General features: G+C 32.9%; 3 protein-coding genes across 9 annotated transcripts in view; 1 reads left to right on the top strand and 2 right to left on the bottom strand.

Moving 5' to 3' along the window:
- Positions 1 to 6177: 6177 nt before the first annotated feature.
- Positions 6178 to 14466, bottom strand: LOC107843731 (KHG/KDPG aldolase). Of its 7 annotated transcripts, none has more exons than XR_007045493.1 (10): positions 14109 to 14454; positions 11284 to 11338; positions 10489 to 10524; positions 10356 to 10400; positions 9714 to 9797; positions 9445 to 9510; positions 9163 to 9201; positions 8646 to 8745; positions 7831 to 8096; positions 6178 to 6585 (listed from the first exon to the last, which is right to left on the bottom strand). XR_007045493.1 is itself a non-coding variant. In XM_047397370.1 (10 exons), the coding sequence occupies exons 1-9, from the start codon at positions 14279 to 14281 to the stop codon at positions 8363 to 8365; spliced, it is 690 nt and encodes a 229-aa protein (XP_047253326.1). In that variant the 5' UTR covers positions 14282 to 14461; the 3' UTR covers positions 7867 to 8096; positions 8333 to 8362. The 7 variants fall into 7 exon arrangements, 3 of the variants coding, with proteins under 3 accessions (XP_047253325.1, XP_047253326.1, XP_047253327.1); XM_047397370.1 differs by lacking the exon at positions 6178 to 6585 and adding an exon at positions 8333 to 8454 and having other exon boundaries at positions 7867 to 8096; positions 14109 to 14461; XR_007045494.1 differs by lacking the exon at positions 9163 to 9201 and having other exon boundaries at positions 14109 to 14455.
- Positions 14467 to 18155: 3689 nt separating this feature from the next.
- LOC107843733 (ELMO domain-containing protein A) lies at positions 18156 to 23832 on the top strand. The gene is made up of 9 exons (XM_016688107.2): positions 18156 to 18941; positions 19836 to 19938; positions 20933 to 21042; positions 21348 to 21416; positions 22109 to 22224; positions 22308 to 22362; positions 22859 to 22979; positions 23359 to 23501; positions 23586 to 23832. The coding sequence occupies exons 1-9, from the start codon at positions 18804 to 18806 to the stop codon at positions 23685 to 23687; spliced, it is 957 nt and encodes a 318-aa protein (XP_016543593.1). The 5' UTR covers positions 18156 to 18803; the 3' UTR covers positions 23688 to 23832.
- Positions 23833 to 24377: 545 nt separating this feature from the next.
- The window catches only part of LOC107844661 (protein DETOXIFICATION 24), a 7275-nt gene continuing 7118 nt past the window's right edge, over positions 24378 to 24534 (bottom strand). Inside the window, exon 10 of the mRNA XM_047397375.1 lies at positions 24378 to 24534. The gene's annotated coding sequence lies outside the window, so the exon portion shown is untranslated.

Raw genomic sequence — 24534 nt, forward strand, 5'->3', positions numbered from 1 at the left:
ACAATTTTTGTTAAATGTTACTACTGGTGTCTCCGAGTCTAAAGCTAGCTTGCGCGCACCTCAATTAGTTTACTGGACATCCGCTACCTTCAACTGTACCTTTATCCACCTAGACTTATATAAACGGAAGAAATCACCTAGTATTTTATTTTATTATATTATTTACTACATGGTATACACATTATTAAAAGAAATTTCAAACTTACAACTTCTAAAGTTATCTTTGATAAAACATTAGATACATTTTTTTTTTTACATTGATCATTGCAGCTTTTATTTTCCAACTTTAATTAGTGATAGTAGGTTTTAAGGTAGTACTACTTTACAAGGTTATCATTATTGTTTATTATAAAACTTTACCTGTTATCAGTGACGGACGGATTTAGAAATTTTGGTTGCACGGGAGGTTCAAACACATATATTGATGCATAAAGCTTTTAAGATTCTGCGTGAAAATTAAAACACCTAACTATCTTCTTGATTTACCGGATGCTAATCTAAATCTTATATCTAATGTGGGTCCCACATGTCACATATGCACGTCGGTCAGGCAAAGACAAAATGATTTTTGACAACAAAACGATAAGAAATGCAATACGTAATTTGGTACACATCACCTTAAAGGATAAACAATAGTACAGTAATAACTTTAAAAAGAATGACTAATGATAAATGAACAGTGTACATTCATGAATAACGTGTATATTAATTATTCTTTTTTGTCTTTTATCATAAAGAAAGCTTCAAGATTTTTCTCCAACAAAATTATGAGTATCATGATTTGATCGATCACTTAATTTTTATCATGATAGTTCAACAAACACATAAAAAAGTAATCTAAAACCAATAAAATAAAAGTAAATATTTTCAACTTTAAAAACTGTGGCTTTTCTCTAAAAATTAGGAAAAAGACATATCTACCCCTACAACCTAATGCTACGTACTGGAATTTGCCGCCGCCACCACTTCTGAACTCAGTATTTTTTTAACTTAAATTTGTATAAAAGTTAATGACCAATAGATATGACTCCATATATAGGGAGAGTGTGTAATATAAAAAACCTAGTTTGTTGAACTATAAAGCTTAAATTCTAAATTTCCAACAGCCACCACGATTGAGTCAGAAATTTGATTAAAAAATGCATAAATTTTCTTTTTAATTATGTTAACAGTGCGTAAAATAACAACATTTCATGTTCATACAACACATAATTTCCGATAAAATATGTGCATCAGATCATCCTTCGTCTAAGCTAAGGTGGCTTCATCCATGTCCACGACAGGTGCAACAAAATAAGAACAAGCAAAATGTGAATTTTGATAAAATACATAAAGAACTAGTACCAAATAAAGTTGTAAATTCGAGTCATCAACAATACAACAACAACAAACATACTCAATGTTTTCTCATATAGCATGGTCTAAGGAATAGGATAATGTGTACACAGTTCATACCACTACGTAGAGTCTATTTCCGAAAGACCCCGGCTCAGGACAAATAACAGTATAAAAAATAAAAAAAATCATAAAAACACACAATTAATAAAATGGAATAACACACTACTAGCTACCACAGAAAACAACCCACAATATAAAGCTATAAACTATCTATTCAAAATAATAGAGATCATCGAAATACCACGAACAAGAAACTCCATATGCAGACTAAACACTGTTCCCTAGTGTCACGAACAAACTCCTACCCGCTAATTACCTTGTACGCTCCACGTCCTCCACACCTCCCAATCAAGAACATAAACTAAGGTAACTAAAATAATATAAAGAGGGCGAGAGAACCAGCAAATAAAGTGACGACGAAACTCATAAAACTTAAATTCTAAATCTATTTCAGCCATCAACCACTACTGGTGTTCAACAAAAAGGAATAAGTAAAATGTGAATTTTGTTATAAAATGCATTAAGTATTAACACCAAATCGCTAATACTTACGGTAAAATAAAATTAAAAAATATATATATATAAAAATGCGAAGAGGGAGAGAGAGAGAGAGAACCAGCAGATAAAGTGATGATGGAGATGAAGAAGACGAATTTAATTGGAACGCTGGAATCGTAACGTTTAATTCGATCAATTTTACAACCAGGACAATCATCTTCATAATATTCTTCATCTTCTTCAAAATTCTTCAATAATAATAATGGCTCTCTATTTTCTCCCATTTTCTCTCGATCAATGGAATATTATTTTGGTCTCACTTCCTATAATTCAGGTCAATATAACACTTGTATTAATTGATGATTTGTACGAAATTGGAAATATTGAGTTGTTGGAAAAGTCACTGTCATATATGCTTTTTTAGGATTCAAATTGATATTGTTTGGGTCACGTTTGCATGTGACTCGACGCAGTACATGAATCTTCATTTGTCCATTTGTATGTTTTTGGGTTTGATTTTTGAAATGAAAGAAAATCAAAATAAAATTTTACTCTCTCCGTTTAAAAAAAAATTATTTGATTTGATATGAAGTTTAAAAAAAATTATGATATTAAATTAAAGTTATATTAAATATAGCAAAATGTTCTTTAATTTTATGATATTAAATAAAAAGTTGGAATTAAAGTATTGTAAAAAAAAAGGTTCATTCTTTTTAAACGGACTAAAAAGGAAATTAAGTAAATATATTTGAAACATCAATTAACATGAGTGAATGAACTAAAAAGGAAATAAGGTAATTACTTTTGAAATATCAATTAATATGAGTAAATGGACTAAAAATGAAATTAGATAATTATTTTTGAAACATTAATTACTATATGAGTATTATGTAAAATATTATATCAGTTGTTTTTTTTCCTTAAGGGACATGTATAATTTAAAGTGACAAGTAAAAGTGTATGAGAGCACTATTTTTTTATGATATTAAATAATATTTCTAAAATAAATTAACTAAAATAAACTAAAAAAGTTAAAACAGAAAATATAGTGTGTGTTTTTTAAAACATAGTGTAGTTAATTTCATACTCCCACCGTTTCATAATAAATGAATTGTTGAATTTTGACACACAAATTAAGAAAAAAGCATTAAAGACATAAATTTAACACAACTTTTCATTTTTACCCCTAAAAAGGAAAAGACTGACCTTGTAATATCTTTTCAAAAGTTAATTGGTTGTCAAATCATAAAGGCAAATTTGGAAAGAAAACTCAATGATTCACTTATTTTAAAACATCAATAAATATCCCAACAATTCACTTATTCTGAAACGAAGGGTTCAAGTAGACGGCTCGTCATCGACGTGTCTACTTAGAAATGGAAGGCATTTTCGGTATTTCAAAGCTTTTGTGATTTAAGGTAATTGTACTTTATGGTATAGTGTTCGTATGATCTTTTCCCTTTTAATCAAAAATAATTTTAATATTGTTGCTTTATTCACGTGAACCTCATGTAAAGTTTCATTTCATTAGTCACTTTCACATTATGCCTTTGGAGCACATGCCTAGATTTTCTTTTTTTTTATAATCATTCTGTCCAACTAAGTTTCTGGTGCACCTTGATTAAAATTATAAACCTACTATTTTATATGTCTATTGATATTTAAACTCAACGTCTTATACTTTCAACTTTCAACTTACTTCATTAATCACTCGGTGGGTGCCCACATGCATAGTCTTGTTAGAACATTCTCTTTACTTTGTTATTAATTACAACATGTTGAAATTAGATAAATCTAATTATTTAGCAAAAGGAAATAATGAACTTATTTTGCTATGAATTCCAATTGTTAGATTGATTTTCCAATTTCAAGTTTATAAATAACTTAATCATATTGATTTGTTTTGAACTTGAAATTTTTCATAAAATAAACAGATAAACGGTTTAGTATCCCCTCAAACTATGACCAAAGTTACTACGACACACTTTAACTTCACATTGGTCCTATTACTTTCTGAATTTAATTTTAGCGTATTTTTGTCACCTTTTTATGCTGACATGACACCTTTCTATAATAATAATAATAATAATAATATATTAGAAGTGTGAAGGGCCTTAGAAATGTTGTTTAAACTTTTTGCACTTCACTAAAAGTCTTTGTTTTAGATCAAATCGTCTTTTTATTATTTTTTCCTAATATTTAAGAGTTAAAAATTAATTAAATATATTTATGGTAAAACTTTATCTTATTAGAGGTCATCAAAATTAATGACAATTGATACTTTTTCATTAATTTAAGAATTTGAAATTAACTAAATTTGATTTTAAAAAGATTTGAAAAATCTAGAAATAAATATAAAACTATTAGAATAAGAAAAATTTAAGAAGTACCAAATTTTTAAAATTTTAAATACGTAATAAGAATGTAATCAATTTTTTTGTAAAGATTCAACTTTAAAAATAAGGAAAGATTTTAAATATATAGACAAAAATATAATCGTAACACAAATATGATTCAAGTTGATGCGTCTCTCTTAGCCTGTGGTAACAATGGAAAGAGGTACTATATGACAAACGTAAAAGTAATGATCTATCAACCACTTGAAACTTCGGGTGGCAAAATATATATGTGTATATATTTATGTTTACATTATTATATTAAAGTGTGAAAGATTTTTGAAAAGTGATTTAAACTTTTACACTATATTAAAAATCTCCGCAATAGGCAAAATCATTTAATTTTAAATAATCAAACGTTACACGTGCGAGACATGTGCGATTAAACTAGTTACATAAAAATGGGCCCACATTAAGGGTTCCACGTCAGCTAGAAAGGTGTCGCATCGGCTAAAAAGGGTGACAAAAATATACTAAAATTGAGTTCAAAGATAATAAAATCCATGTAAAATTAGAGTGTATCGTAGCAAACTTAATCATATTTTAGAGAGTTAGTAGGTGCTTTACTCTAAAATAAATTGGTACACGGTTTAAAAAAAGTAGTTAAATGAATATATATTGTTCCATGTTGTAATTCCATTTAGTCTTAATAGGATATCTCGAGTCACTAAATATGAACAAAATTTTATATTTATATTAATAAAAATTACACTTGATGTCTTAAGGCGAATCTCACATTAGAATAGAAAAAAAAAGGTATCATTCTCTCAAATAGTTTTCGTCCTAATATATGACTTTTAAGAAAAGTTTGGAGAAAGCAAAATGATAAATTAAATGACTTTTTTTATTAATATAACTAATTAACTTTATTAAAGGGTGCATATCATATCTCAAAAACTCACATATTTTCATCGAAAAAAAGTAAAATATAGTGTTTTTAGAGTGAACTAAATATACGCTAACTTTATTTCTACTATCATATGTTAAAATACACCAATATTATTGTGATGCTTATGACGATAAGTAGATCGACGAGGACAAATTATAGGATTGATAGATTTTTAGGATGACAAACTTTTCACGTGATACCTTAAGCAAATCTCACATCAGAATGAGAGAAGAAATCAAAGAGTCGCATATAATATAAGACATAACACAAGTTTGTATGTACGTGTGCTTCTAGGCCCGATAATAGCATAAATAGAGGGACAAATACACGAAGTCTGATGAATCGAAGCAAACAATATGTGTCATGAACTTGGGCAAACCTTATTAGATTCCTCTCCTTATTAATATGTAAAATATCATTAGATAATTCTAATAAAGTGAATAACTGATATATAATATGACTTGAGGAAAATATAATTGCAAATCACAGTTGTTAGGGCATGTGATAAAAGTTCTGACCAAAATAAAGTATAAATTCCCTATGTTTGCCAATTTTAAAAGTTCAGATTCCAGCATTTTATTTTGAAAATTATTATTCTACTTTGTGTAATATTGTCTATTCTTTTTCAAGTTGGAACGAATAACGTACTCTAAAAGTTTGTCCAAAAAAAGTAATCGAATGTGTAGGATAGGTGATGAGTGGTGGTCAGATACAACGACCAATCCCAAACCTTGTATTCACAAGTGGATGGTGCTTGGGCATACAGAGGGAATGGGCGATTCATCGAGTTGGAACTCTCGTCCTTACGGTGAAACCAACTCCAGCCAGTATCCTAGTGGAATGTGGCACCGGTTCGTAGATGCCTAACCGCCTACCAAGATTTTTTTTCATTCCCAAGATTCGAACATGAGACCTGTTGTGATACGAACAATAGTTTATCATTCCCAAATTCCAATCAATGGGATTTGCCTAACATTGAAACATACACATGTATGATGATATGGAAACTATAGAGTAAATTTCACCCATGATCACTTAACTTTTTGTCCATTACACAAAAGTCATTTTTCTTTCATTCATTTCACAAAAGTCATTTAACTTTTCTCCGGCCATCACAAAAGTCACTATGGCCAATAATCCCACCGGAAAAATGACGTGGCAACCTTAATGAAGTTGAATGGTTAGACAAAAACAACAATGAAGTTGTTAAAGAGCAACTGATTTAGCAACCTGCAATGGCTTGTAATCTGCATGTCTATCTTTTTTCAGGTTCGACGGCTTGATGGACCACAGGACATACCCAACAGGTCACAACTGACTATCCGATACCCAAAGTCTACTAGTCCGACTAATCTAGATTCAGTGTAGAACTCTCCCTGCCGAAATCAGCACAGCTTAATTTTCCTGCACAACATCAAGTCAAGGTTATACCAAGAATGGAACTTACAGACACCAGATATGCAGAATTCAAATGAAAGGTATGCGGCGCCTAGCTCCATGTTTGAGTAATACACAAGTGTATTTTTGATCACTTCGATGTGGACATATTCAATCGTGAAACCTTGCCAGTGGCCTCTATTCTTTACATCTGAGAGACAGTTACACGGTCTTAATCTTTTGAAACATACAAAAGCAAGATAATAGACATAACTGAGCACGGGAAAAGGGAGAGACCGGAGAGTCTTATGATACAGGCAACTATTGATAGCAACTGACGTGACAAAATGACAGCTACATTTGTGGTTTCCTTGATCACCTGTGTGAGAAACCCGACTAACATCTTATTCAATCTCCGATAGGAAAAATGACCTCCTTCAGAGATTGATCTCCCATACTTATACTGCACACGATCTGTCTTGGAGATTTTAACTTCACACGAGACCACTTTGGGACTTCGTTTACATATTAAGATAAGACAAAAATTAAATCAACCGATTCATGATATTGTTTTAAGTTCAATAGGAGTAACTATTATCAGGCATTCTTGAAGTAAAACTGCAGCAAGATCAATATTTCAGCGCCTTTGCTAACACTGCAAGATATTGATATATTACATCATTTTCTTTCACTTTGGCACTTGCACACGGTGTTCATTGATCTTGAGAAGACAAATGACAAAGCCCTCAAGGAGATTCTGTGGAGGTGCTTGGAGGCTAGAGGGGTGCCCGTGGCGTACACTAGATCAATTCAGGACATGAATGACGGAGCGAAGACATATGTGAGGATGGTAGGAGGTGATTCAAAGCCTTTGACAAGGTTGCACCAGGGATCGACTCTGAGCCCTTTGTGGGAATATACTAGGCATGTTGTTGTTGTTGTATTTTCTTTCACTATAATTTTCCATTTCTTTTTCTCTATCCAATTCTCCATACACGAGCTTTCGTATAGAACAGGAGTCAAGTTAGTGCTATACTTTCTGTTTGGATTTCTGCGATATTTAAGATATTTCTGTCCAAGAATCATGAATGTATTCAACAAAATGGTGAAAGAGCGGATTTCTTTTTCTTTTTATGGTGTTTGTCCGAGGGCGATAGCAAGGTTTAGGGACTAATGCATCAATATTGGGCCACAAATACAGTGCATGGCCAGAAAGTTAAAGGCCACAAATACGGTGCATGGCCAGAAAGTTAAAAAGACATGATTTCTTACCATATTTCAAGCAGGATGACGGATGTCTTTATCTCATTTTTCGGTTCTTGTAAGTACCTTAAGTTCCACGAGCTTTTAACATATAGACAAATGCATCAGCACCTAACGTTCAGACCTTTCAACAGCTTGTTGACCCTGCGAAGCTGCATGGCTTGCAAGTTGATTGATTTTATCGAAATTCCGTTGACTCATTGCTTCTTTGGCAAATATGGCATCGGATAGAACAACTGCTGATGCTCCCTGACCAATGTATTGCCCGACCAAATCTGTATCAAAGCAAAGCTATCCTTCATTTCTCATAAAATGTAAAAGATAGTAAATCTGCTAAGGAAAAGTAAGATATGCAAATGAGATGTGACAGATTAAAGAAACAACAGATTCTCCGTAAGTATATATCAGATACAGAAGTAATAGATGAAAAATACAGATGGTCAACTAATACAGATGGTTAACTTTGATTAGTATGACGATTTAAGCACTTTTACACTCTTCTTCAGCATACTTTTTGCAGTCCGAAGCTCCTGAAACTCATTTACGGTTTACTTGTTTGATGGAGAAATTGTGGAACAAGAGCCAAAGGCACCGGCCATATTGCATTATTCCTTCCACTACCCACGTATGCTCCTAAGAATTTGTTAAGGGTCAAATTTTAGCAGAAACAGCGTTTTGAATTTCAATATTTCAATTCATCTTCCAAATGGAAAGAACTGGGCAACTTTTTGAAATGTCCGTGAGATGATAATTTTTGAAAAATGACTGATGACGAATCTAAAACATGCGCATATAACCAAGAAATCTCTGTTTAGATAACCAACCTATTGTTACGCCTTGTGATGCAACCATAGGGATATGAGAAAAAGGCTTTTTCAGAGCTGAAATGTACCCAACGCCACCTAATGCCGAGACAGGATAAACCTTTATAAAGTCAAAAAAAAGAAATTGTAAAAAGGATCACCACGCACTCAATTGTTTATCAAGCTTCGGTACGCAGAGACAAATATATTCATTTCAGTCGAAGGAACAAACATCGTATCATACATCACATGTACTTTGTCAACCAATTCGATCTTCTATAGAAAACTTGTAGGATTGGTTGGATTGGAAATATAAGTAAAAATGATTCTTTTACAGAATTCAAACATTATATGCCTGAACTGAGGACCAAGTTCTTGTGGTTGACTATATACAACAAAATTCTTACAAGTGCTAACGACATAGCAAAACACGTATAAACAATACACATTATCCATAACATCCTTTCATAGGTTAGAAACACAAGCTATAGTTTTAAACCATAGAGCAAGGGACAGACCGAAAAGAGTCATGACTCACCTTGACAATCTTGGCACCTGCACTGAAAGCAGATAATATCTGCAGGATCATAAAATAATTGCATTATTGGATTTTGTCGTTATAATCTGAATATTTTCATGACCCAAAGAAAATCTTGTCGATATTCAAGAAATAAGCCTGTCCCCAGTTGTGGGATACAGAAGTAAAAACACAGCACTTGGCAGGGGCTCTAACGTTTCCCAAGTCCTTGGAGGCAAAATCCTGATATCTTTTTCTGTTCTAAGACCACAAGATGAAATGAAGGCCAAGATATTCCAGTACCTCAGTGGGGGTCATTACCCCAGGTATATACAGAACATCACTCTCTGAGACACCAACTAGAATATCCTGAGATAAAGGAAAAACATAAAAGAATCAAGAAAAGCAGTCTCCATGGTCACAAATATAACTACCAATTAAGCATTCACGACTATACATATACATCCATTAAAGACATGCGTAGATAACAGGAACTGACCTTTGTAAAGATATACACTTAAATATACATTTCGATCATAAGAACTAGAAGGTTGAAACACCAGCACACATACCATAACCGTTGCAGGACTCATAAGAAACTTAGCTCCAGCCTTTATAGAATCTTTGGCATCTTTAGCCTGTAATACTGTTCCAACCTGCAAACATAGAGAGCGTGCTTACAATTACAATTGGTAGACCGTCCTTGTTATGTTTTACACAGTCCACAATACACAAAGTTGACATTATGGTATTAGGATGCTTCCTTTGTTAGAAAAAGATCTCCAGTGGTACGAGTATGCCTTGACTGTTGGCATACCTTCTTATCCACAGACAAATATCACGCCTCTAGAATGAATATATTGCTGATCACAAACAAAGGGAAACTACTAAAGTAACTAGAGCTAACTTGCACAAATAAAATAACAGTGGAACTAAAAATCTACAAAGAATTAGACTCCTCGAGGATGTTGCTACTGAATTTATGCGCCATTCCGATGGGCACGAAAGGGGGATATGGTAAACGGAAATCCAAGGAAGAGTAAGACTTATTTCCCTATGTATTCTACCTTTTTTTCAGCCACAGCAGGCATCCAACAATGGAAGTTCTCCACTAAAGAGGTAAAGCAACACGTTGCTATTCTGCTTTTTGTCCCCTTGCCTTTCCTTTAACCAAAAATAGTGTGAATTAATAAAAGAAGCTAGTGAATACTTACTCCGAAAGTTTTTGTCGGATAATCATGTACTAGGTTTCTTAACACCTGCATAAAGGCAAAGCACATGATTTAAACCAAATGTTTACTGTTTTCCAGCATGAGGAAAAGCAAGCAACTGCATGTCTCAAAGTACCTCAAAGGCATCTGGAGTGGTCACCACAATTTCCAGCTGCAAATTTTGATAATAATGATTATCAGAGTACCTCTAGATTGTATGAATAAACTTTTTGTTCAAAATGTGGAATTATCCTCATAACCGAGACATAGTAATCACATTTGCATTTAAGGAAAAGAAGTACTACGCAATAGCAAGGAATCGCAGCAAATGGAGAAACTTGTTGTTAGTTCAGTTTAGGTTTTCTTGAGTCCTGCCTCTTATCTAGTCTAAAAAACTTAAAAGCAACAAGATCTTAGTCCAGTGTTTTCGTGGAAAAAAATTAAAATGTCTTCCCTATATCATCCAACTTTGCAGCCTTCCAATATAAATAAGTGTAAGGGGATTTTCACTATATAACTAATAAATAAATTCAGCATTAAGTATCGAAAAACACATTGCCCTTGACATTCATTTTTACAAGTCAGGGCTACTTCAAATACAGAGAAAAATTTTAGATCTTTTATGAACTTCTTATCATATTGCAAAACCTGTGGAAGAACCAAAACAAAAAAAAAAATCACAAAACGTCATCAACGACAATTTGGTTTTGTTGATGCTAAACTTGCAAAGCTAACGAACAAATAATGATATTACTAGTAGTAGCTGCCCACAATATAATAGTTCAAGTGTTCATATTTTCCTTTTTATTAGTCACAATGTACTATCTTCCATTTGCCTAAATGGAAAGATTTATACCGTACTCTATAAATCATAGAGATAGTCTAGCTAAACATGGACAATGAACTTGGGATGAAGGGGTAAATAACTTACAACTGATATTCCACCATCCAACGCAGCACGTGCAGCTCGATTCGCTAGGTCTGCACTAAACAATATGGAAAACCGCAACTTCAAATGTGCATGTCACTTTTATCCATTCAAAGTGGAAGTTTCTAAAGTTGAAAATGGGAACACAATTTACTAGAAACTAGAAAGGACTACTTTCTTTTAAGAAAACTTTGCAAATGTCTCAAACCTCTAAGTAACAACTTATGCGTAGGTATCCAACTTAAAGGATTCTGTACCACAATGTTCGATTACCAAACAACAATCTAATGCACTGATGCAAATGAGAAGTAAATCTATGCAGTAGCATCTAGAAAATCTCTCTTTTCCTAAATAATACAACAACTAAAAAACCCCGAGTAATCCCACAAGTGAATTTGGGGAGGGGAGATGTCGGCAGACCTTACCCCTACTGATAGAAGTACGATCACGTAGATGGACTTATGAGGGCGTACGTTAGACCCGAGGCTTGGTGTGTGCAATGAAGTGCAAAGGAGCACCTAAATGGGCACCAAAACAGTCCACTACATACACTAAAAGGACCAAATCAGTCCACTACATACACTAGAGGGGTGCCCCTTCACTAAGGGGCCTTTTGGTCATTTTACCTATTATTTGTAATACACTATAAATAGAATAATGTAGGGTTTCATTAGGAGATTTTGATGAATATTATGAGTTTATAACACTTAAAACATTTCCTCTCTAAGGAGAGAAGACCACCAACCCGAAATTGTAACTAGGGAAATCAACTTGAGTGTGAAATCGCTCGTGTTGGATTCAAGCTTGGAAATGTTGGATGCTTGGGAGATCGGGGTCACTCTTGTGCCAACGTAAGAGTTAGGTATTTGATGTGTGATGTTAAAGGTCCAAGAGTGGAATAGGCTTTTGGGTTGTTAATATTATACCTTTAATTTGTCTAACTATCTATCCTTTTGTTTCTTTGTAATCGTGTAGTAGTGTTGATGTTGTAACCGTGTGTTTGTGTTGTTAATGTGGAATCCGAAATTAGTCTATTGTTCATCTTGTTCTTGTTGTGTTGCTACTGTTTTGGTGTTATTACGCCCTTGTGCCTTGGATTCTTCTTGTTGGTAGTGAATCCGAGAGGGGTCACCAAAAAAGGTCCTCGGTTTCTTGGCTAGTGGACTGATTTTGGTGTTTGTTTTCGTGCTTCCGTTGTCTTTCTTGTATCACCTACCTGGCGAAGATGGAGACTTTCTTTTCCTAAATAGTCTACATCAATAGGCTCCATTCACTTAAACTATAAGGAACCACCTTTAACTGTATTTTTTTTTTTGATACCTTGAGATTAAAAAGCACTGATATATTAAATAACCGTCATAAAATTAACCATGGCAATAAAATGAACTCTATCGAAAAAATACAATATTTGTTTTGATTGTTACTTAACTTTTACTGTATCATATAGTTAAATTCAAGTTACTGCATAATGAAAAAGTCTATTTACTTTGATCAATTCCACGGGATACTTGTCACCTCCCACCAGCAATTCAGGTAACTTTATCCACTAAAGCTAGAAAAGATGAGAAATCACCTGACCTTTGTCTATGCTGGGATTTGAACCTGACACCTCATGACTCTCAACCCACTTCATTAACCACTAGGGCACACCTTTGGGTGCGATGTATGACAATATGTAACAAAGGAAAACGATACTATCAATCCTAAGTTGTTTTTCATTAAAACAATACAGTCTGTAACACCCCACACTCTCGGGATAGAATTTGAACCCTCCTTCATACATATATATAGACCCGAACCCAATGATTTCTATTTAGATATAAGTGTGAAGATCAATTCTTTAGTGTGGGAACACCTTCGGAGCTGAATTGAGCTCATAGCAATCTCCTAGCTCAAAGTTGAGTTGAGAACTATCCTACCGATTGAGTTCCAGTATTAGATTTTACTAGGATCAACTTCAAATGAGCATTTCTCTGAGAATATAAAGAGTTACGTGGCCCATTACCTACAAAATAAAAGGTATTTGAGTCCGTTTTTCAATGCATCCAATTTAGCCTTAATCCGATACCGGAGTGAGAAGTTATGAGCATTTTTGTGAGCGAACCAGTAAGGGTCGGCGATAGGAGCGTGACACGGAGGTTATGCTCCGTTTTAAGAGCGTGGCATGCTAGCTGTGCTCCGTGATAAGACCGTGCCACACCAGTGGTCACAACAATACTAAAATCTCATTTTTTTTTCTTAAGTTTTTCAAGGACAAACTAGTCATGTTACATCCAGGGTGTAGGCTCGGGGCGTGACAAATACAATACTCCCTCCGTTTCATTTTAGTTGGCCCTTATTGACTTGGCACACCCCTTAAGAAATTATTAAAAAATTATTTAATAGAGGTTTATTTTACTAAAATAAGCCTATTAATTATGCATTGAAAATATGAATTTGAGTAAATACACTTTGTTTAATCATTTAATGTTGAGGGTAATAGTGGAAGAACATAATAAAATCCTCTTGATTTCATCAAAGGGACAACTAAATTGAAACAAATATTTTTAGAAAGAAGGTCAACTAAAACGAAACGAAGGGAGTATGTAACAACCTTCCAAACAAAGTGTAGGCAAGCTGACATAACATAAATACTAGCACATTTTTAGAGATGAACAGAATAAGATATGGTAATTCTAGCCAAGAATTTTGTGGGACAGTGATAGGTAAGACAGAGTTACTACCAAAGTACCAACATCAAATTTATATTGACACCATTGAGTTTATCTCCAAGTTATTTATCGAAAATTGTAAGGTAACATAATCAAGAATGGTTAAAAGTGAGTTACTTTTGGGCACGAAGGCAAGCAATAACTCCAGAATCTTGAATTTGCTGCAGAGTTTTGCTGGCTACAGAAATTGAGTTGCTGCTGCTGCTGCATCTGCAAGGCTTTTGAATATGTGTTGTTAGTGATGATGATGGATATGTAAGAGGTAAACTAAAGCTAGTAGCTATGGCCATGCTTCCCTCCCTACACCTTGCAATGGAAATTCTACACTAGTTTTTGTCTGGTTCTTTAAAATTTGTGCCAATATCTGGATAAATTATCTTTAAGAAAAATGTATGTGAAAATCAAAGAAACTTTTTTATTTTTAGCTTCACAAAAGGGTAATTGCATCAACTTGGATTAACATTTTAACACATATTTTTTTATTATATTTATATGACAAAGATTGTAACTCATTATTTTTTTTTTTTGGTATATCTACTTCATCATGTTTATACGAGAAAGATTGCAACTTATTATTTTTCGTATATCTAATTAAAAAATTAATCAAATTAAATTTCATAAAGTGAAATACGACACTATTCGTGAGAGTTCATAAATCAAAATTCAGAGGTATTTCCACCGCACCCGCTCTAACTTTAATGGCATGTTAAATTAGGCTTTGCGCCTAACTCACACCCTAACAACAATAACAGCAACAAACTCAGTATGTTCCCACAAAGTGAGATCTGAAGAGGGTAAGATGTACGCAATTCATACCGCTACTTTCGAAGAAGTAGAGAGATCATTTTCGATAGACCTCCGGCTCAAGATAAAGAATCGTAGATAATGAGATGGATTACATAACAGAAGAAGGCGTAAGGAATAATAAAAGTAAATCAGAGCAATACGAAAATACAAGATATAGTGTAACATGAAATAAGAGAATAGAAACTGAGAAATTATGAATGGGACACCCACGTATAAGTAATAAATACTTACAGTCATAGACACCTATGAATACAATCCTAAAATTACTAACCCAACTATACAAGATTGTCCCATTCACACCCTGGGACTAGTAGGATTGTCAAAATCTTATAATGGGACATTTCTTTGTCATGGAAGACCACCGAAGCGAAATATCATTCGATGGTTATGACTTGAACCATTTAGATGTGCCTCTTTCTATCATAATTTAAATTCATGGAAAATAAATTTTAACAACAAATAAAAATATGAAGAAATAAGAATTTTTTATTGATAAACGATTGTGGTTACAAATCTGTTCCTTCCTTAATTCTTCTCTCTTGATTTTCTCCATAATTTGAGGACCGTTAGTAGCTTATTCTCTCAGTAATTTGAGGACCGTTAGTGGTTTATTCTCGAATATAGGATGATCTTTTTATGAATATCCCATATTTTTTATAGGATATTGGAGATCCCGATCTTTTTATGAATACCCATCAGCTTATGGATATTCATGTCTGTTTCAGGGAACATGTTACCCTTCAAATAGACGAGATTTAGGGTTCTAAAACTCTAACAGAATTTGGATTTTTATTGAAGAGTCCACAAATTATAGATGTCTACAGTGTCATGGGCGTTGTGACACTAAGGGGGCATTTGGTAGAGTGTATTGGAATGTTAATGTATGCATTAGTTTAATGTATATTAGTAGTACCTTGTTTGGTATACGTTTTTACCCTATGTGTAGCTAATGCAAGCATTAGTTATACACTCTATTGTGTATTGAGGTGTGTATTACTAATATTTCAAAATCCATGACAATAGATTTAATGCGTGCATTAACATGCTTAAAGACCCTATTAACCCCCAAAAAAAATTTCGCATCTTTTCCAACATATATATTGAGGGTACTATGTAAAAAAAATAAAATTAAAAATTATGTAATTCATATTTTTTTTAATACATCGAATCAAACATTGCATAAGAAAAATACAAGCATAACTAATGCAAGCATAACTACAACAAATATTATTAATACAAGCATTACTAATACACCATATTTTGCATTATTTTTATACACTCTATCAAACGATCCCTAAATATTGTTATATATTGCATGTAATTTCATAACGAATCAAGCACATTAAAGTGAATTGTCACTTAATTCAAGATGCGCAGCCAATCGATCGTATATCTCATATGGATAGTGTTAAATGACCACAAAAATAAAAAAATATATATATTATCCTTTTCAAGTTCACCCATATTTGGAAAATTACCTACAAATATCTATCACCTTTGTTTCATCTAGAACAAGAATGTCATCCAACTTTTTCTATTTTTCTTAAAATATACTTAACACCTCAAAAACCTTCTTTCTTCTGCTTGAAATGCCATGTCATTAAAATTTCTTTCTTTTTTAGTTAAGTAGATCTATTTAACTTATTTAACTAAAGTTTTAGCCTAATTCTTTCTTTTAAAAAAATTACACATGATATATTAATCATTAAAGATTAATTTAATTACACAGAAACGTGAATTATTTTATTTGATATGTACTTTTCAAAGTTTCTTTTATTTACTTATTTATTTCAACACTTAATAATATTTAAAACTCAAGTACTTATAATAAAATGGTACTCATTTAATTTTTTGTTGTTATTTATTTTATATATTAAAGATTCTTTAAATGTAAAAAGAAATAAAAACGACAGATTTATATTTTAGAAATAATTTTTATTTATATGAGAATAAAAGAATAAAATCCACTTTTTTGAATTATACAAAAGAATTTTTGGATTAATATAATCCAAAGATATTATATTACCTAAAAATATAGAGTAATAGAGAATAAAAAAATATAATTTGTTATTTAAAAACATTGATGGCAAATCTACGGTATTTTTTGTTGCCAAACAAAATTCAATAAGAAAATTTTAATATGTATTATTACCTGAAAAAATAATTTGGACATAGATTACTTGCAAATTATTATGCAAGATAATTTTTGATAAATATATAGTGAAAAGAAGATTTTTTTCTTGCAAATATTTTACAAGTAATTGTTCATAAATAAAACAAGTAAATCCGTAAGATAAGACATAAAATTTAGAAAAGAAACTATTATTTTTAATCTAGTTTCTTTACTTTTTTTTTTTGTGATCATTATATTATATTTTATTTTATTATACAATTAAACGCTACTTTATACCCATGCTTCATTCTAAATCTATCAAAAGTAAAGAATAATTAATTGAGTAATATTGTAAAAATCCATTTGTAATAGTACTGAAGAAGGTATCATTTTGTTAATATTTCTTAAAAAAATTTATTTGTTTCAAGACTACGTAGTTTTTCTTTCCTTCAAAAAAGGGGATATATTCTTTTATTTTCATGTATATAACAAACTTAATGTCTGAAATATGAAATTCATTATTTTATTTCTTTTACATTTTAAGAATTTTTAGTATATAAAATAAACGACAAAAAAATTATTGTACCAATTTGAATAAGTACTTGTATTTTAAAATTATTATTACGTGGTGAAATAAATAATTAAATAAAAGAAATTTTGAGTAGTACATATCAAATAAAATAACCCAAGCTTTTGGTGTAATTAAATTAATCTTCAATAATTAATATATCATGTGTAATTTATTTATTTTTAATAAAATTAGGATAAACCTTTAGTTAAATAAGTTTGATAAGTTATACATTATATAAAAAAAATAAATTAATGACATGCCATTCCAAGTAGAAGAGAGAAAGATTTTGAGGTGTTAAGTATATTTTAAGAAAAATACGAAAAGTTGAATGATATTCTTGTTCTAAATAAAACAAAAATGATATTTGTAGGCAATTTCCCAAACATGAGTAATCATTCAATTGTATTGGAAATAAGAGAGAAGAATATATTTAATTTTTTAAGTAAAAAGATAAAAATGTCTAAAAGTTAACTAGCATGCAAAGCACACTAACCTAACTCAATGAAGGCGACTGCCAGCACTGAGAAATGACGTTTTATGAATACATCAAATACATTTAAGTAGATTGTCCCTTAATTCGAAATGAGGAGTCATCACTTCTTTAAGTTGTACACGTAATGTAATACTACTGTAAGTCGATATTATAAATCTTATTGTACGAAACGGTTTGATTATATTTCAATTTTATAATAATTTCTGTTTTAATTCTTAATTATATCTTCAAACTTAATGTCATCTCACAAGGCGACCACACAAAATTGATACCAAAAATTAAACCTTCCATTATGAAAAGTAAAACAACACGTTCACAAATTTTTAAAGTTAAATGATTTTTAAATATTTCATAACATTATATTTTTCTTAGCAAATTAATATATAAATTTAGACAGCAATATATTAAAATTAAAGTTGACCCACTTCTCAAGCCTTATATTTAGATCTAAAAAGACTAAAAAATTGGCAAATTAATAATCGAATTTACTTATTCACCTTGTTAAAGCTTTCTCATTGGCGTATACTCATCACCTATTTCTTCCCTTAATTCCTAAGAAAAAGACAATAATAAATTACCTTAATTAAATACATAAACATAAATAGAAAAAATAAAAAATAAACAGCAAATTAATAATATAAATATAGTACTTCAGAAACAAACAAAATTGTCCAAGAAAGAGGTTTTTCTTGGCATTTTCTTGAATCTTAGGGGTTTTGGATTTTCCTTCTTTACATAAAGAATTTGGGATCTTTCTTGATTTTTTTGGGTTTAAATTGCATAATTCAAAGTGGGGTTTTGAGTTCTTGAAAATATATATGTATAGTGATGACATCAACTTTGAGGAGAAGGCTTCATCATGGAGATGTTGGTGGTAGGAAGAATGAGCATTTTGATTCTTTAGGCTCTGATGATGGTTTGAATGAGCCTTTACTTGGGTATCAGCAATATGATGACACTGATCAGGTAAAATTCTGTTCTTTTTCCTATTTTCATGTTCTTGTTGGTGGGTTGTATTGTTTTTTTTGATTGGGAGTAGGGGGTAGGGGAAATTGTGTGGGAGGTGGTGGTGGTGGTGGTGGTGGGGGGGTTAAGGTTTATAGGATGTGGATTGAACTCTCACCAACAACGTGAAAGTTGAGCTACTGAGATTTCCTGTGGGTTGTGATATTATTTGTGTGTTTGTAGGATTTTTGTTGATATTGTTGAAAGTTTGCTTTTTTGGAATATTTGTGATTTATTTTTATGTAAGATTTTGTGTGTTGCAATAAATTTTGCTTTTTTAAGGCTTTTTATTGATAATATTTTGAAAAGGGAGAAACTGGTTAAGTTTTTGTCATGGTCATGGGTTCAAGTCGTGGAAATATTCTCTTGTAGAAATGTAGGTTAAGGTTGTCTACAATAGACCCTTGTGGTTCGGCCCTTCGTTGCTGCCTTGGTCATGGGTTCAAGCTGTGGAAACAACCTCTTGTAGACATGTAGGGTAAGTTGTTTACAATAGACCCATGTGGTCCGGCACTTTCTGCTGCCATGGTTGCAGGTTCAAGCCATGGTAAGGTTGCGTACATTAGACCCTTGTGGTCCAACCCTTCCACGGACACATAGCGGGAGCTTCAGTGCACCAGGCTACCCTTGTTGTTCATAATTTTTTGAATTATGTTGCTAAAAGTTTTTCTTTGTGGGTTTTGTGCTGTGATAGAGAAAATTCGGACTAAATTGTGAAATGGGTTGCAATCTGTTTTGCTTATTTAGGTTTTGACAGGCTTATGAATTATGTTACTGAAAGGTACACTTTGTGGTTTTGTGCTTTGATAGAGAAAGATTTGGATTAGATTGTGAAATGGGAATTCTTTGTTATAGGGATGTACGCTTGAAGATATTTTGGATGAGGGGCGAAGGCGGGAACGTCTGCACTGGACGCTGCTATTTTCTCATCTGATTTCTCAATGGGCACAATGGTTAGGTGTGATTTCATTTGTTAGTAATTTTGATGTTATGCTCTTTGTGAATGTTGTGCAATGTAATTACTTACCCACATTTGTCGTTGAATTATCCACAGACTGTAGTATTATCCTACCTGCTTTTAGTTAAACCATTTTCACTCCATAAGGATTTAGTTTACCGTATTTTAGATGAAAATCTAACATCATGATACGTATTGTTTTGCTTTGAATTCCTTAGCTCTCAAACAGATCCAACAAAAGCCAAGATTATGAATTTGATTCTAGATTCGAGCATCCTTAGGTTGTGGACAGAGTATAATCGCAAGTCTTACGCTTAAAGGAATTGCTGGAATGACACCAGAAGAATGGAGCCTGTGGCTAAAATTTGACTCAAAATGGTGGAACTTACTAGGTCTAGACGTAGTAAGGATTGACAAATAAGAGTTCTTTCTTGATTTTATTGGTTGTGGTTCATGGGCATTCTTTGTTTGTGGAGCGATTTTTTCGGTTTTGACCCAACTAGCTTGTTTATGAGATGACGTTGAAGTAGTAACAGATAACATGTTGAGACTTGTTTTTTGACGTTCTATCTAACTTTATCAAAAACAGATAAAATATGTTGAGACTTGTTTTGAAAAATGGTGATTGTAATAAAGTAGTTGGACTTTTGTGGCGTGCACCATTTAACTTCAAGCAAATTCAAAAACATGTACCAAATCATATTTGTGAGTGGACGAATACGTGCGTCACATCTTCATGAGATCTGGAACTGTTCATTGGAATGTCATAATCAAGTTTAACTAATTTTGGATGGATTCATTACTCTTTAGAGTTTATTGCTCGTTTTGCTTGCAAAGTTTGCCCTAGTGTTATAGCATATAGCATTTATCTGTATGAGTACCTATTTACTTATACATCTTGGTTAGAAAATTGAAATCATCAAAATTGTCTTTTTGTTTTCTTTTGATTTTAATGATTTCAAAGTTTTTGATTCATTCTCCATTGACTTTGCAGCAAATATTGTTGTTGTGTCTGGGTCACTTCTTGGCCGGATTTTTCCTTTTGCCTCAACTCAAGCTGGAGCAACAGAAAATCTTTTACCTCCTTTACTTAGTCCTTTACAGGTAATATATGAGGATCGCTCACCTTTAATTTGCAGATATATGATGATTGATGTTAACTTTTTCTGATATTCACGCAAGGAAACATCTGACAGTCTGTAGGGGTTTGCCGCATGAAAATTTTGTGGTTTACCTTGTGATATTTAATTTGGGCATGTATCATCTTATCCATCACTTATCCCCGCAATCAGAAAGCATCAATTCATTAAACTCATCCGTCTACCTCCCTTACATCCATATTCTGTTTCTCCATTTATTAATACATAATTCCAGTTCCTGTCATTAAATTCTTTGATATTTGATTGCAGGAAGCAAGGCTCAAACATCTCAAACAAAGGCTAGCAATCCCTTTTGATGGTTCTTCCTCAGATCATCAAGTATGTAAACTTTGCAGCCTGTGTTCTTTTAAAAGTCTACCCTTTTTTTGTCTTCTTTAGCAGTGGAAGAGTTTCCAGCTGTACAGGAATGAGATATTGACTTGTGTAGTTAATGCTGTATGGTTGGTTATAATCAATGGACGATTCGAGTTTATTAGTCTGAAAACTCCCTTGTCAAAGTTATTTAAGGTTTCCATACTAAACTTTCAAGGTTCGCACATTAGATGGTTGATTTGTTATGAGAAGATATTATGACTTACTATGACTTTTTTCCTCGGGACTTTGAATTATTGGAAAGATTTTTCTCCCCTACATATGCATAATAGTCATTTGTGTCTAAAGGACAGCTAAGTAGAAAAAAGATTTTTCTCCCCTACATATGTATAATAGTCATTTGTGTCGAAAGAAACAGCTAAGTAGAATGGGATCAAGCAAGAGCATATTACCTTAGTTTGGACTTATGATGAGAAAATAGAAGGAGCATTTCAAGCTGCTTATCTTTAATTGATCACATGTATTTTCACTTTTTGAGGAAAGAGATACTCTTGAACTTGTTTCGCAAGATAATATAGTCTCTTGTAAAGATTATTATGTCAATAGTCTCTTGTACGTGTGGAGACTTCTATTTTTTGCCTCGTTGTTTTCTACGTTTATGAAGAAACTGGACTTAAAAATTCAAACTTTGCTGCCAGGATGCTCTTAGGCAACTATGGAGGTTATCTTATCCTGATAGGCCTCTCCCATCTCTTAAATCTGAGCTTTGGAAAGAAATGGGCTGGCAAGGATCTGACCCTTCAACAGACTTCAGGTATATGAGGAAGTGTATATTTGATTCACATTTTTGTTTTACTGTTGGCACTTATACTAAGATTACGAGAGTAAATTGTCCAGGGGTGGAGGATTCATATCACTGGAGAACCTGATCTTCTTTGCCAAGACATACCCGGTTTGTACATTATATGATTTACTTGGTTGTTGTTTTGATTGGAATTGGCTTTCAACCATGTTTTAGGACAGTCAATTATATGTATGTCTATGGAAGTGTTACGTTTATGTTGAATTTTAGAATCTGCAGAGTAGTCTCCCGCTGAGAACAGAACCTGTAAGAAAAGGGAAACATAGGAGAGTGTTAAGGTCGTGGGTAAACAATTTGTTAATGGCAAGGGTATGAATGATCCAGATTATAACTGACTGTAAAAATAAGATTTCATATTGTCAAGGTGTATGTATGACCCTTTCGAAGTTTGTATAGTTGATACATCTTCTTTCTTCATGAGGAATTTGGTTCCAGCTGAGCGGAGAAACCCATCAGACTCCTGATATTTTGGCAATATGTATATAGCTATTTAGAAAAGCATAATTGAGTTCCACATGAGACCAATGTTCTCTTGTCCTGTAAAGTTTTTCATTAGTAGTTTGACTCGTCACCTGCTCTATTACAGGAATCTTTCCGGAACTTGTTACACAAAAGAAATGGGAACAGATCTGAGTGGGAGTATCCATTTGCTGTAGCTGGCATCAATATATCGTTTATGTTGGTCCAAATGTTGGATCTTCAATCAGGTAAGGAGTATTCAGTTAGAAGTTAAGTGTGTTTCATGCTTTCGCTGAGCAATAGGTAGTAAATATTTAAACAGTGAACAGCTTCCAATACATTCTTTTGACTGATAATTAAATCGTCATGAACTAGTTATTCTGAAAGTCTATTGTGTAATCAAATGCTCTACTTTAGACATTCCTTCTAATGACATAAGAACAATTAGTTGATCTCGACGTCTCGTGTATCATATCTGTCCTTGATCTGCTCCACATGCATGTTAGAGAAGTCTTCCCATCTTTATCTTTCCTCTTCTTATTTCACAAGTTCTTGCATGTTCCCTTTTGATGAGTAAGTAAAGATTTTGAATTGATGTGGCATTTTCACTCCTCATTTGAATTTCAGGGACTCCTAGAACCCTTGCAGGTATCCACTTTCTAGAATTACTCAGCGAAGATGACATGGCGTTCGACAACATCTTTTGTGTGGCATTTGAAATGCTCGATGCACAGTGGCTAGCGAAACGTGCATCATATATGGAATTTAATGTTGGTAACACTACTATTCCATTGTATTCTTTTCATATGTTTACCTATACCAACACATTGCTCCTTTTGTTTCCCTTTTCCTAGGAGGTTTTGAAGGCCACAAGAGTGCAGCTAGAGCGCGAGCTCGCTCTTGAAGATACCTCCAGTGTAAAAGATTTACCTGCCTATAATCTGTTGAGGAGATAATTTAGTCCTTGTTTGCTCCAATATGTTAGCTTCTTTTTTCTTTTTTTCAATTTTTACACCTTTGTAATTGTAACCACACTGTATATGATGTAAACCATTGTTAAGACTGTCCCTTGGAAATAAAAACCAAGTGCATTATGCTGGCTAGAAAGTGAAAGCTTTTCTGTTGTACATCCCCTCCCCCCCCCCCCCCCCCACCCTACCCCCCAAAGTCTTTTTCTAGGCCTTTTTTGTCGTGAGCATGGGTCTATCAGAAACAACCTCTCAACCTGTGTGAGGTAGTAAGGTTTGCGTACACTTCTTTACCTTCCCCAGAATGGGTTTGTGATGAGAAAATTGGAGTGAAGTAGGCCTAGTTCAATTTGCAATCTTTAATACATAACATAGACATTATGCCTAATTTGGGACCTTCAATATCACATCATTCCTCAACCAAGATGGACATATAAACACTACTATGCATGCTCGAGGTTGGCAATTTGAAGCGTGAACTCCCATTCTATATACAAGAATGTACTGCCAAGAGTTAAAAGGTAAGGGTCTATTAGAAACAACCTCTTTACTCATAGATCAGACTCCACACGTAGAATTATTCTGTGTATGTTGTTGTTATAGGGTCAAATTTCGTCTTAGTTAACGAATTGGTCATTCAAGATTCAACCAAAGGGTAGTATAATGCATCTAACTCCATAACAAAGATTTGAAGGATTACTATATAGGTGAAAATTAGAGCTCATAATCCAAAAATACCACAAAAATATGTCAAAAACTGTAATAATAAGCTAATTCTAGCTTTAAACATACTGCCAATAAACAGAGTAGCAACAAAAATTACAAACAAATAGTG

This window comes from Capsicum annuum, chromosome 10 (assembly GCF_002878395.1).
Source record: "Capsicum annuum cultivar UCD-10X-F1 chromosome 10, UCD10Xv1.1, whole genome shotgun sequence".
Lineage (NCBI taxonomy): Eukaryota > Viridiplantae > Streptophyta > Magnoliopsida > Solanales > Solanaceae > Capsicum > Capsicum annuum.